This window comes from Talpa occidentalis, unplaced genomic scaffold (genome assembly GCF_014898055.3).
Source record: "Talpa occidentalis isolate TD23 unplaced genomic scaffold, MPIMG_talOcc4v2.1 talOcc4.16, whole genome shotgun sequence".
Taxonomy (NCBI): Eukaryota; Metazoa; Chordata; class Mammalia; order Eulipotyphla; family Talpidae; genus Talpa; species Talpa occidentalis.
In genome coordinates this window covers 29,433,157-29,446,386 of record NW_023601653.1, presented here as the reverse complement: position 1 = coordinate 29,446,386, position 13,230 = coordinate 29,433,157, and the positions used below count along the sequence as shown (strand labels likewise).

The window sequence follows — 13,230 nt, the reverse complement described above, 5'->3', positions numbered from 1 at the left end:
AAGCATAATTTTGACTGCATGCACACTATATCTTATATTACTTTTTATCATTTAAATTTCCTCATTAGATCTAGAAGCCAATCCAACCCAGCCATTCAAGTCTTTTATAGCTGTCACTACAAATTATTTTTCTCTAAGGCTAAAGGGAATTTCCCAGCTAGATGTAGGAGACTAAAGAAAAAAACAAAGTTTCTTGAGGTCTAATGTGAACGAGCAATAATATGTTTCAGGATGGGTTGGAGAAAAGAGAAGGATCTCTTTACTCATGCATCTAACCATTATAGATTAATAAGGATCTGATTTACTCTCATATCCTAAACAACCAGAAACTAGGCAGAATTATATAGAATGTTATTCAGTCATTGAACAAAAGGCAGCACAACTCTATGAACCCTGATATTTTCTAAATGAAAAAGGTATTTCAAAGTTATTTGATTTATTAAGAATTACAGTGTTCTGATCGAGCATATAGTCTAAATAACTAATAAATAAAATAAAATACTAATTAGCTAATTTTGTATTAGTCAGTACAATTATGTTGGTATGGCATAAAAGCTGCATGTCCTTATATGTGATTTATTCTAGGCCAAAGGAAGAGAAAATAGAGAGTATAAGTATAACCTTGGATGAGAGGAGAAACCCTCATTTTGTTGCTGTATAACCAATGGAGCTCTTTAGAGTCAATTCAAGAAAATTTTAAGAAAGGAGCAGCTCTGTCTGGGTAACTCCTAAATGTGGCAGCTGCTCTGTACCCTGTGCCTGTTTTAACGGTCAGCCTATGGGCTCAGTGTTGGATTTTCAACTGGACTTTTACCACCAATTCTAATTGAAGTGTTTCCAGTACTTCTACTCACTTGGTTTTTGTTTTTGTTTTTTTTTTTTAAACTCTAGGTTGAGCTGGTTGGGTGGTCCAAATTATTTTCCAAGGTACCAATGTTAATTTTGCTAGTGATCTACTCCCAAAGTTATATTTATTTTGAATGGTCTTGTCAGAACTTATTTTCCTCACATATTCTATTATTTTAGGTATGCCATTTTGCTATGTGAGAATTATAGGGTGCATATTTCTTCTTGTGTATTTTAAATCCCATTTTAGGAATGTGAACATTTCCAACTTTGTAATATCATATAGTTTCTGGGAGAAGTAGCATGTGTTAAATGGCTTGTAAATCATAAATTAACTACTTCCTCAAAATGGTCATTTCATTTGTCACCATGAGTGTTGTATTTGTTTCTTAATATTCCATTGTACAAAGTCCAGTTGGGTTGCTTTTTGAGAAGTTGGAAAGATTTCTACCTTGTTTTTTACTTTTATTTTTGTATCAGAAGAACATATACACTCAATGTTAGATTTTAGCTCTTTTATCTGTAAATTGTCCTTTTATCTACAAATAACTCCTTACCTAAAAGTACACAATCATAGATAGAGCTGGAAATAATATACAAAGAAAATAATTTCTTTACTTCAGAAAGATATTTTCTACAATAATGGTTATGACTTTGATAATCACCATCACTTATTGGATATATACTAAGTATATACTCATTATTCTATTATCTCCTTAATCTTTAGACTTGCAATAATATTAACCAAGTTCTTAAAATAGTTTATGAATATGCAACATGAGTTTTCTAATGGAAATTAGGGAGAAAAGGTGAATTTGTTTGTCTTATAACATTCTTCAAAGAAAGCATGAGGATTACATAATCAAATAAATTCCTATTATTTGATGGAAAATTGCTATTGAAATTTCAGCACTGCCATATATATACTTAATGATGGAGGAACTTCTCTGTTTACTCATTATCTTAGTCCAACTCTTTAACTATTATAATAATATATGTTTGAATATGTATTTATAAATATTACCCCTGGTTTTTATTTAAGATCCTGTCATGCTTTTACCAAAATCTAACATAATCTGATTATAATAGATTATAATCATTGAATACGCATTCAGAAACATTGTAGAAGTTTAGAACTTTAAGTTTGACTTACGATCTTGAATAAGAATGTTATGTTAAATTGTTTCTAGGATGAATTTTAAAGTTTCTCTGATCAAATTACTAAAACAAATCTGAGTCTTTTTAGAAAGTGGAAAAAATAAATGTGACTCTCCTTGAGTTATTCCATGATTAAATATGATAATGTATTAAGTGCTTAGCTGAGTAACTGCTATGTGTACACTCCACATACTTAATAGTTGTAAATATCTCTATTATCAATTTTAAATGTAGAAACAGTGATTACTATATATCCGGTACCCTATTCTCTGTACTTAGTAGGTTTTCATAATCTAGGCAAGCATGGTCTGCTGAATGATTTAGCAGCTTTAGCTAGTTGCACTATTGCATGAATTTAACCTGATTTCATGGACTGAAACAGAGAATGCACACCATGGTTCATGGTTGTCAGTAGTGAAAAATAGCTGGAAATCAGACAAACAGCTTCATTGCTGAGATTGTTTCCGGGCTAAAAGTTCTTCCAACAGCTGTTTGTTTTGGCCATTAATCGCATCCATTCTTTTTTTTTTTAATTTTTTTTTAAATGCTGGGGGAAATATGATTTTCTTTAAAAAGAGAATGTAGACTGGTTATTTCTGCAGTCAGGAAGAATGCCTGTCCTTCCACTATTGTCTTTTGACTGCTTTGACAGTTGCACAGAGGGACTTTTCCTTTGGTTTTGCTCTTCTTTTTTTTTTTTTAATTTTCAGTGCTTATACTTAGACTGCTGTAGTGAAAAGGAAAAGGAAAACTAGGAGCTCTTTAATCCTAGAGAACGAGCTTTGTAGCAGTTACCTTCAAGAAAAGCGTATTCCCCTAAGGAGTATTTAATATTACATAGACAATGACTCACTGAAGGGAGAGAGAGAATGAAAATTCGAGCCAGCAAGAAACAAAGATACTTAACTTAAAGATGTAGGGAAGTTTTGCCTCTTCCTGAAGGTTATATTATTAGTTTTTTTTTTTTAATATCAAAAAGACTGCTAGTTTTATTTAAAGTATTCGTGTTCTGGAAATACTAAAGTTGGAGTCTACCAGACTGAGGTTAGAAGCATTTTTTTTTTTGGCAGCAAGAAGATACTTTTATAGAAGCCATGCCTGTACTTGGGGTTTCCTCAAAACTGAGGCAGCCAGCTGTTGGGTCAAAGCCTGTTCATACTGCTCTTCCGATACCAAATCTTGGCACTACTGGGTCGCAGCACTATTCTTCAAGACCTTTGGAACTTACTGAAAGAGAGAGCTCAATGCTTTCTTGTCAGTTTACATTAAAATCAACCTGTGAATTTGGAGAGAAGAAAACCCTCCAAGGAAAAGCTAAGGAGACAGAAGACAGCAAGGTTAGTCACTGGGGATTACCTGCAGACTTATAAAGCTAAAATGCAAATTTCTTCCTAGGTTCAATATAAAGCATGTTGTGAAATGGGAATTAATAGAAGAATATTGGTACAAGAAAGTATATTTTTAACTAATAAGCTGAACATTTAGCCTATGTCTAACTATAGTTGCAAAAGTCTTGAACATAATTGTTTAAAGAGGCATTATCACTTATTACTATTACTTATTACTGATCACTTATTACTACTATTGATGAAGTACCTACTTAGTCCTAGATACTACTCTATTGCTGATAATCATAACTTATCATGCATACAAGAAAAGGGGAGCCTATTTCTCATGCATATTACAATATAAAATATTTATTTGTAAAAATTCATGCAGACCCTCTCTTTTCTCTAAATGCCATTTTCATTTTAAATACTTTTTGTTTGAATATTTATAGCTAGACTGCTTAATTCATTGCAATATGAAAGAAAAAAGATACTATTTTCCTTGATACTGTGCATTTGTCTGGATTTTCACTTGTAAATTGAAACCCTACTGTTTTACTTATTACTGACGTCTTTTCAGTCATTTATTTTATGACATTTGTGAGCTGTAGCTCATAGCTTTTGGTTTCTAAGCCATACTACAATCATTTTCTCCAGATGCTAAGGGCTAGCATACCCCAGTAGTTGATGAAGTTCACGAGGATTCAGTTGTAGCTTAGAAAACATGACCTTTTAATGCAGCAATAACTATGATGTGAAGCTTTCCAAGTTATAGTTCTCACCTCTGGCTTCTTAGGGAATAATTTGATTTTGCCCTACCACCCTATTTAAAAATAATTTAAAAATAATCTAATTTTAAAAATTCATCTAGGTAAACTCAACTAGGTAAAAAGAATGCCATCCCTTTAGTCTGTTATGCCTATTCCATTCATCTTCACCTGCTCAAATCCTCTAAGGTGCAATCCAAATGCAAAAGACTTTTTTAAAAAGGCTTTGCTAGGCAGCCTTTTCCCTTTTCTCTTTTGTGATTTTTCATCTATAGAAAGCCTTACAATGTTACTTACATTGTGCATTTTAATTATGTGGATTAATTCTTCCTGTTATCCCCACTAAATTGAAAATATTTAGAAGATAGAGCCTTATTTTGTGCAATAGCTTCATCTGAATTCTTTATGTGTGATAATTAAATAGTAATTGAATGGATTTAAACATGAGTGAGTCAATGAATGAACTTACAGTTACTCTGAGAATTAGTTAAATTCATTTGTCTCTTTGGATCATTTATCTAAAAAACATGGGGTTAGGAATGAGTGCTTTTATAAAGTGCATATAGCTCTAAATTATATTATTCCTGTTGTTTTTTAAGAAAGCATTGTTTACATAAGAAAAGTCTGTTAAAAATAATTAATTATATGGGCTTAGGGTCTTCAGTCCAGTGTAAGGAATTATTAACAAAGGGATAAAATATTTAACTTAGTGAAAATAATTAAAAGTGAATGCCATACAATCTGGTCTAATGGTCTTTGTATATACAAAGACTTTTCTGGATTAGATGGAAAGAATAGATAGGATAGCTGTTTTCTGTCTGCTGACCATGGTTGTCCTTTCTTCAGGCTTAGTCAAATATCCTGTTTGCTAGCTGGCATTGGCTTAAGACTTGCCCTCTATAAATAGTGTTTTCAAGAGAATTCTGGTTGATTCCTTTGGTTAGCAAACATAGCAATCACATATCTGATATTCCAATAAGACGCTGTGATAAACAATGTTGTTTTTATAGCCATGTTTTTACCATGCCACTTAGCAGATTAAAACCTTTTTCAAACAGATGTAAAGAATGTCCATTCAGCATGTTAGAATTTTTCTAAATACTAAAAATGTTATGCTTAATTTTTTGTAAACCGTTGAAAAATAGAACTAATGAAAATAGCAAAAAATGATCAGGTTGTATTAGAGAGAATCAGATTGGCCGCACATAACAGAAACTCAACAATAGCATAAACACGATAGGAGTTTATTTCTTTTTCATGTAAAAGATGTCTGGCAGTTAATAGGCTGTGGCCGGTAGGGTGACTTCATGAAGTTGTCCGGGAACCAGGCTCACTGATTTGCCCACCATCATCAGTTTGTGGCATCCATCCCTCAGTCTTGAGTGGATAATAGAGTTCTACTCAATTAAAAAGACACATCCTGTTTATTAAGGATTCTTCCATATCCCTTTGGCCTGTTTATATTTCTAAGGTCCTATCTAGCTGCAATGGATACTGGAAAATGTAGTGTTTATTCTAGGTCAGCCATGTACCCAGCTAAAAATTATGGGTTTTATTTTGAAGCAAAACGAGACTATGGATAGTGCCCACAATAGATGACTGTCATTAAGAAACATTTATGTGGAGTGCTCTGCTAGTCCTCGCACCAACAGCCTGATGGTCTGGTTAGAGAGAACAAACTTACATCTTACAATGTCAGAAATGTGTCTTCGATTCAATACTTACTTTTCCTGTTCTTGTTTTTGATTAGTGTTAATGCCATCATAGCTGTCATTTAATCCTCAGCTCTTATTCTAATATCTGATAAGAAGCATGCCTATCTCACATTCCACAGTATTTTAGAAGTTAGAGATTTCATTTTTGTATTACAGATTGAACTTACTACTTTATATACATTCTCATGTTCTGACCCTTGTTTTCTATCAATTATTGCAGTAATTCCAGATTGCTCTCCTCTCCTCCTGTGACTATGTACTACATTAATCCAAAATAGTCATCATCCTGCTTAAGCAAAAAACTTTAGTTTTCATGTTTTATGATTTTTTCTTTCAGGCATTCCAGATTCAGTTGTTGTTACCTCCTCTTTTTCTATCATAGCTCCATTTAGTTACTCTATTCTCCATCTCTTTCTTGGGTGTCCCACATCCTTACACTGCTTAGTCTCACTGTCCTTTAACAAATAAATAATATTAGTCCCAGATCCCATGTCACATACATTTGAAAGCTCTACAAGCTATCTCTTGTTATAATTTCTTACTTTTCTTCATTTTTCTAATGTCACTCCTCATAAGGATTGATTTTTCCATTCTTCCTGGGCATTCACCCAAATGAGGAAGAAAGTGACCTTGCTTTGGAAACTTAAGAACCTGGAGATTAAGGTTAAGGAAGAAGGTTTGACTTTGTCAAGGCTCAGTAAATAACATACAATTAAGCATTAGACAGCCTCATTTAGGAAAGTTCCTTGGCCATATCTGCCACTGAAAACTCCCTCCTTGGACTTCAGTTTTTAGCCCCAGAAATCATTTCAACATACTCTGCCACCTGTCTTTTACCTTGATTCTCATTTCTAACTTCTTTTCGATCTTGGCCTACTTCTTCCCTTTGGATTGCTTGTACCAACTCAAGATTTTTTTCACATTATTATAAAAAATAACTTTTTGCTCACCTACCTTGTATTTTATTTTAAAGATTTATTTATTTATACCAGCGCTGGGGTACAGGCCAGAGTCATGGGAGGGTGAGAGGATTCACCACAGACAGAGCAGGGAGCAGAACAGGCAGATGGACCGAAAGCACTGCTGACAGGAGCAATGGGCGAGATAGGAGAGGTCTGCCACGCCATGTGGGTATCTCCCTGGCCGGCCAGGAATTGAACCTGTGCTGCAGAGGCTGTGGACAGCTTCACAGTGCTGCACTCAACCCGCTGCACCACTGGGGAGGCCCTACCTTGTATTTTATAGGAATTTTCTTATTTTATTCTAGTGACATTTCAAAGAAGTCATTATTATCCATATTTATAGAGAAATAAACTAAGGTTTAGAAAGACTGGAATCCCCTCAGAAGATTAGACGTACCAAAATCCTGAGTTTGAACAGGTTTGGCTCTACAAATCTTTGCTTGTCTATGATGGTACAGTTTTTCTTCATGATATAATTGGAATATTTTTCCTAGGTGAACCCTATCCTCCAAATCTCACTAATGCATTCTTTAAAAACTCGGTTAAAAATTTAAAGCAAAAAAAGAGAACTTATCATGGAGGTCTTAAGGGAGAGAAATTTACTTACATCTTACATCTAAGAAGATCTAGAGAATTCTTGAAAGAGTAGAGAAATTAACATATGTGGTAGTATAGACATTTGTTTGATTTTCTTACTGACTTGACTAGTTGTAAGGACAGTGACAGTAGAGCTTATTTTCTACAGTTCCATCTACATATTGCTAGCTCTAATCCTTTGAAAATAGAAGATTCTCAAAAGCGTTATGTAAATCAGACATTTTTAAGAAACAAATTACAATATCTACAAGCAAATGTTTTATATGAGTAGGATACTTTTGTAAGATTTTAGGACTGAGGGAAATCCTTTTTAGATGGGGAAATCAGAAAAGATTTTCTCAGGTAGTTGTAATTTAATGGGCAGATAGAACTGAAGTATAGATAAGAAAACCCTGTATCATAAACGGTATTGTAAACCAATGGTACTTCAATAAAAAATGTTATTGTAAAAAATATCCTTCTGAGGAGTGGATTATGAAGAAAAAAACCTAGTGAGTAACTCATTATAATTTGCATAGACTTTTTTATGGAAAGCAGAAGATTTGGGTCAGATCCTAGAGAGGCAGTCTTCATTAGGCCAACATTGGGAACAACTCTTATACAAAATAATACTGACAGTGATATTTAGGAGAAATAGCAAAGAAGAATTAGCATTACCTAGTTTATTAAAGCTTGCTGTATGCCAGGTACTGGGTCAAGCATTGCCTGGAGTATTCCATCCAGCTCTCACAATAGCCTGTGCTATAGGTATGTTATTATCCCATTTTACAGGTAAAGAAACTGAGATTGAGAGAGGTTGTGTTTACCAGTATTACAGTGCTAGAATGTGGTAGAATAGGAATTCAAACCATAGGTGTGTGGCTCCAGAAGATATTATTCTTAACCAATAAACAACAGTGCACTAATGAAAACTTGTGCTAGTGTCAGGGGAGAGAAGGACTATTGGTTGACTTGATTTCTATATAAAACCAGTAAAGTTTAATATTTAATGAGCATTGCTAGTGAATTGCAAATAAATCATTGTTTGTACCCTAGTGCCTAGAATTATCAAGAGAAGACAATTAAGTTGACACATGATCTCTACTGAATTGTCCGAATAATAGAAATAAATAAAAGAAACCCCATGATAGAAATAGAGCAGCAGATGTCAATAGAGTAAATGACTGGATCTGGCCTCCAGCTGTTTCCTTCTTGGAGAAGATGCTTGATTGTTGAGGACTGTTGACACTGCTGTTGGCTTGCTCACATGGTAGCACTTCCAGAGCTGGCTGGGTTTACAGCTGCATAGGTCAGCGCTCAGGTCCCTAGTTGATTCCGGATTCTTTGCCTGTTTCTGCTGTGCTTGCACATTTAGTTATTTATATTTAAAGAAACATAATTACTTCTTTTTTCATTGTAGCTCATGCTCCAACTTTCACAATTAAATTGCTAATGGTCCTTTTAATTGGACTTGCCCTTGTAGTAGAAATGGTATGAAGAATGTTGTCATGATACTTGAATTTCAGGGTTTTGTCTCCTAACAGCAGGCTCAGTTTTTTATTATCCTATATTTTTTCCAATTCACCAGAGACAGAGTAGGGAACAGAACAGGCAGATCTACTGAAATAAACTGCTGAGGGGAGCTGTGGGCGTCACAGGAGAGTTCTACTGCACCATGTGGGTTACTCCCTGACCGGCTGGGGATTGAACTCATGCTGCAGTGGCTGGCAATAGCTTGATAACTCTGTCTTTAACCCACCAGAGAGGCCATGTGTGGCAACCTTATACTGTTGCCTGTCATTTAATTTGTGTTATGTACAGTCTTTAAAGACTTATATCTCATGTTTTAAACTATGAAATTACTAAAAATTTGGGTATACATTATATGTGAATAAATACAAATCTTAGTTTGTTCCATTCTATTATCACAGATGCCTTCCTTTTCTTTAATGAAAAAAGTCACTAAATATATTATTTATGGATACAGAATCAGTAGGCATGCCATTCATTTTTAAGCAGAATAATTGCTCTATGATTGATATTTATGATTGATTTTATTTATTATTGATATTGATTGATTGATATTTATTTATTATTGATATTGATATTTATAACTTTTTCAACAATTATCCTCAATCTTAACCTTAAAATATTCTCTGATATAGTTAAAAGAATATCAAATAAGGAGACCAAAGATATAGATTAAACTTCTGTTGGAACCTGAAAGGATTAGTCAATTAAGCTTTTTGAATTTTTTTTTTTTTTTAATACAAGCACTCTGTACAGTCAGAAGCGCAGGAGGGTGAGAGAATTCACCAGAGCCAGAGTGGAGAGCAGAACAGGCAGACTGACGAGGTACACTGCTGAGGGGAGCAGCAGGCGGCAAGAGAGGTCTGCGTGCCATGTGGGACCCTCGCCAGTGGCTGGGGATCGAACTGGCGCTGCATAGGCTGTGGGCAGCTTTGCAGCCCAGCGCTCAACCATTGTGCCTCCAGGGGAAGCCCTCTACTAATTTTTAAATAATAATAATACTAATAATTGTTTTATAATAATAGCAATTTTTAAATATTTTTTTCACCATGCTGCACTTTTTCACTCCATCTTTTTAACTTTGCAGATATATTTCCTGAAACAGTAAATAGTGTTCTTACCACTATCCCTATCTTTGCACTTACTTCACTTTTCTTAATCTCTGATTTTTATTCTTTTTTCCTAGACATTACCAATGGCTTTTGAAAATACATCTCTTTGTACTTTGCATTTTCCCTCTTGTCTTCATGCCGTTTGAAGTATTTTACTTCTGCCGATCACAGTTTTCTTTTTGGTACGTTCTAATATTTACTTGCAAAGTGACCTTTGCAAATTAAGTAAGTCCCAATTTTTCACCTATAAAATGTATACAATGATAAAAACTACCTTATAAAAAATTAGTAAAAAGCGTGATAATGCATATAATCTGTTTGCCAGCAGAGTCTAGAACACAGTTGGTGACCAACACTTATTTCCATTATTTTCTAATATTATAGAAATACCTTATAGGCTAGTGCCAATTATAATATTAAGAATTTTAGTAGAACATAGGAGGCAGTGATTAATTCTTCATATATGGTGAAGGTAATATTTCAACCATGTTCTCAAGCATGAAGTTGATTTAATTACATACCTATGGGAGAGAAGAACATTTTAGAAAAAATATCACCTAAGTGGGAAATACCATCCTATATTTAGAAAACTATGGTTTATCTAATTCTAGGATTTAGGATGTAAGCAAGAGAGATTATTTTAGTTGAGGCAATGGAAAGTTGAGCATTAAATGTCCAGTAAGAAGTTTGGACTTCTCTGTAGAGACATGGGTAGGATGTCAATATGACATGACTAGTCTGTTTTTAGAAAGATGGTGATGAATTCAACATGGAAAGATCTAGTACCTCAGTGAGGAGAAGATAAAAACACAAGAGAAGGAGAATGTGATGGGTGAAATTTGGATTAAAATATCAATACCAAAGTCAAGAGCTATAAGAAAAGGATTACTCTAATAAAATTAGCTATACATATTTATATTAATTATTAATAGTCCACACAATTATAAGTCTTCAAGTATAAATATATTATTTTCTGAACAAAAACTTCAGTTGGAAATGATGGCTTGTGAATTTGGTAGCAAGTAGCCATCAAACTGATGATAATTACTAATACTCTTTGAATAACTGTATTGTACATTCTATGGATGTTATGCACTATGTTATTATTCCAATTAAAAACTGAGTTGAGGCTGGTGCTAAGGTAGAGTGGGAATTCCAATCTGTTTATTTGATTCCCATGGTCTTACTTTCTCTGTCTCTCTCCCTTTCTGTCTCTCACAGTGGTTTATAGAGCAGTCAAAATCAGTATTGCTCTCGTCTCTCTTTGAGGAGACTGAGTCACACAATAAGAAAACAAAATAAACCATGGATTCTTGCCAGGTGTGCTGAATTAATTATTGACAAGTTGCACTTTGAATTCTTCCTTTCCTCAAAACCCCCACTGTTGCTCCAATTTTGCTGTAAGAAATGCTTTTCTTTGGATTCCTAGTCACTGGGTCCAATAGAGAAATACAATATCTGTGGGAGAGTTCATTAATTGGATACATGGCAGAATTTCCCCACTGTTCCCTGTAAATGGAATGATTTATTAAAAAAGTGTTGCAATTCTGCCTGGAGAGAGGACAGTGGCAAAAAAAAAAAAAACACCCAAAAACACAAAAAGCCACAACATGAAGCAACTTCCATGACAGGAAACAAACAAACAAGCAAGCAAACACAACAGGAACCCTTTTGGCTGTATTTTGATGTCGTAAAGAACCCTTTTTGTAAAACTGAAAACTTGGGGTGGGCAGGTTCACAAGTTTCCATTATGAAATGTGTTAGAGTAAATTTTGTAAGTAGAATGGCACTGTGTTAATTAAGGTAATGTTAACTTCAGTAACAGAGAAACTCAAGGTCTCAATGGCTTAACAACAGTAGGGGTTTATTTTTACTCTTTTTGATGTTCCATATAGTCAGGGGTTCGCAAACTATGGTCCATAGTTCAAATCTGGGTTGACCCCCAATTTTATTAAGGTTTTTTTTGAAACAAAGCTATAATGTTGGTATGTGTGTTATCTATGGCTGCTTTTGTGCTATAAAAGCAGAATGAAATAGGTCCAACAGAGATTATATGACCTGCAAAACTGAGATATTTACTGCCTGGCCTTTACCAGAAAAATCTTGCTAACACATGCATATACACATGGTAAATAGGGAAACCAAATTCCTTTCAACTTGTGGTCCCATCATTTAGCCAGTCTTCAGTCAAAAAGAGAAAATGGAGATCCTAAGAGGTTTAGTAATTCTGTGTATCACTTCCACTAATCCTGTGTCAGAACTCAATCATATGATGATACCTTATTGCAAGAAAGGTTTGTAAATGCAGGCTAGCTGTGTGCCCAGAAATAAAAGGAAATGGTTTGGTAAATTATTAGCCAGCCTTTAGTCAGACACAGATTGCCTGATTAGTCAGATGCTCAAGTTTATGCAGTAATTACCCTTATTAAAATATTTTAAGGTGCCCAGAAGTGTCTTCCAGATTGTCAATAAGTTGCTCTAAGTTAAACTGTTGTGTTTTTAAAAGTGAAATATTTAAGTGGAGGACCATGATACACTCAAGTTACAAAATATACAGAAAGGGAATATCATGTAATAATCCAGCATTTAAAATAACATCCTAGGCCAGTCTAGACCAAAGTATCAAGTGAAAAACACACTGAATTGTTACAACTCCTCAGGCTGCCTCCCATCTTCTGATCTTGTTAACCACCTTCAGTTTTTCCTGTTTCAACCCGCTGCTTCAAACTTACATCCTGAAAGCAACTTTCTTTTGTTCCAGTGCCCTTGTTTCTGCTTGCTTCTTTAATTTTTTACTTTCCCTCTCTTGCTGGACCTGAAAACTCATCTTCAGATCTGGCAACTAGAGAGGCCAAAGCAATGTAAGATCTGAATTCTAGCCATATTTTAAGAATCTACAGATGTCTACATAAGATGCTGTACACCTGAAACTTACAATATTATAAATAAATTTTTCTTCAATAAAATTTTTAAAAAGACAAAAAGAATCAGAGTGGAGTCAAGCATCACACTGCTGGCTTCTAGATGTTGTCAAATGGGTGACTAATAGTGTGAGGGAGTGTCTGTTCTCTTGGCCTGGAGACACTGCCCTTTTCCTCTCTGTCCCCACATTGTAAATTGACTCCCGAAGGGGACCTAGGTGGAAATGTGTGACTGGGTCATTGACAAGCCCACCAATAGTATTGAAAGAAGCAACTCATTTTGGAATCATTTCAGAACCCTGTAAGCAAATATAA

At 34.5% G+C, this 13,230-nt stretch overlaps 1 protein-coding gene across 6 annotated transcripts in view; it reads left to right on the top strand.

The window, feature by feature from the left end:
• Nucleotides 1-2,631: 2,631 nt before the first annotated feature.
• The window catches only part of NAV3 (neuron navigator 3), a 295,341-nt gene continuing 284,742 nt past the window's right edge, over nt 2,632-13,230 (top strand). For all 6 annotated transcript variants that reach the window (XM_054696195.1, XM_054696193.1, XM_054696194.1 and 3 more), the window contains exon 1: nt 2,632-3,341. In XM_054696195.1, the coding sequence (XP_054552170.1) occupies nt 3,099-3,341 (243 nt within the window). In that variant the 5' untranslated portion in view covers nt 2,632-3,098. The remainder of the gene's footprint in view (nt 3,342-13,230) is intronic.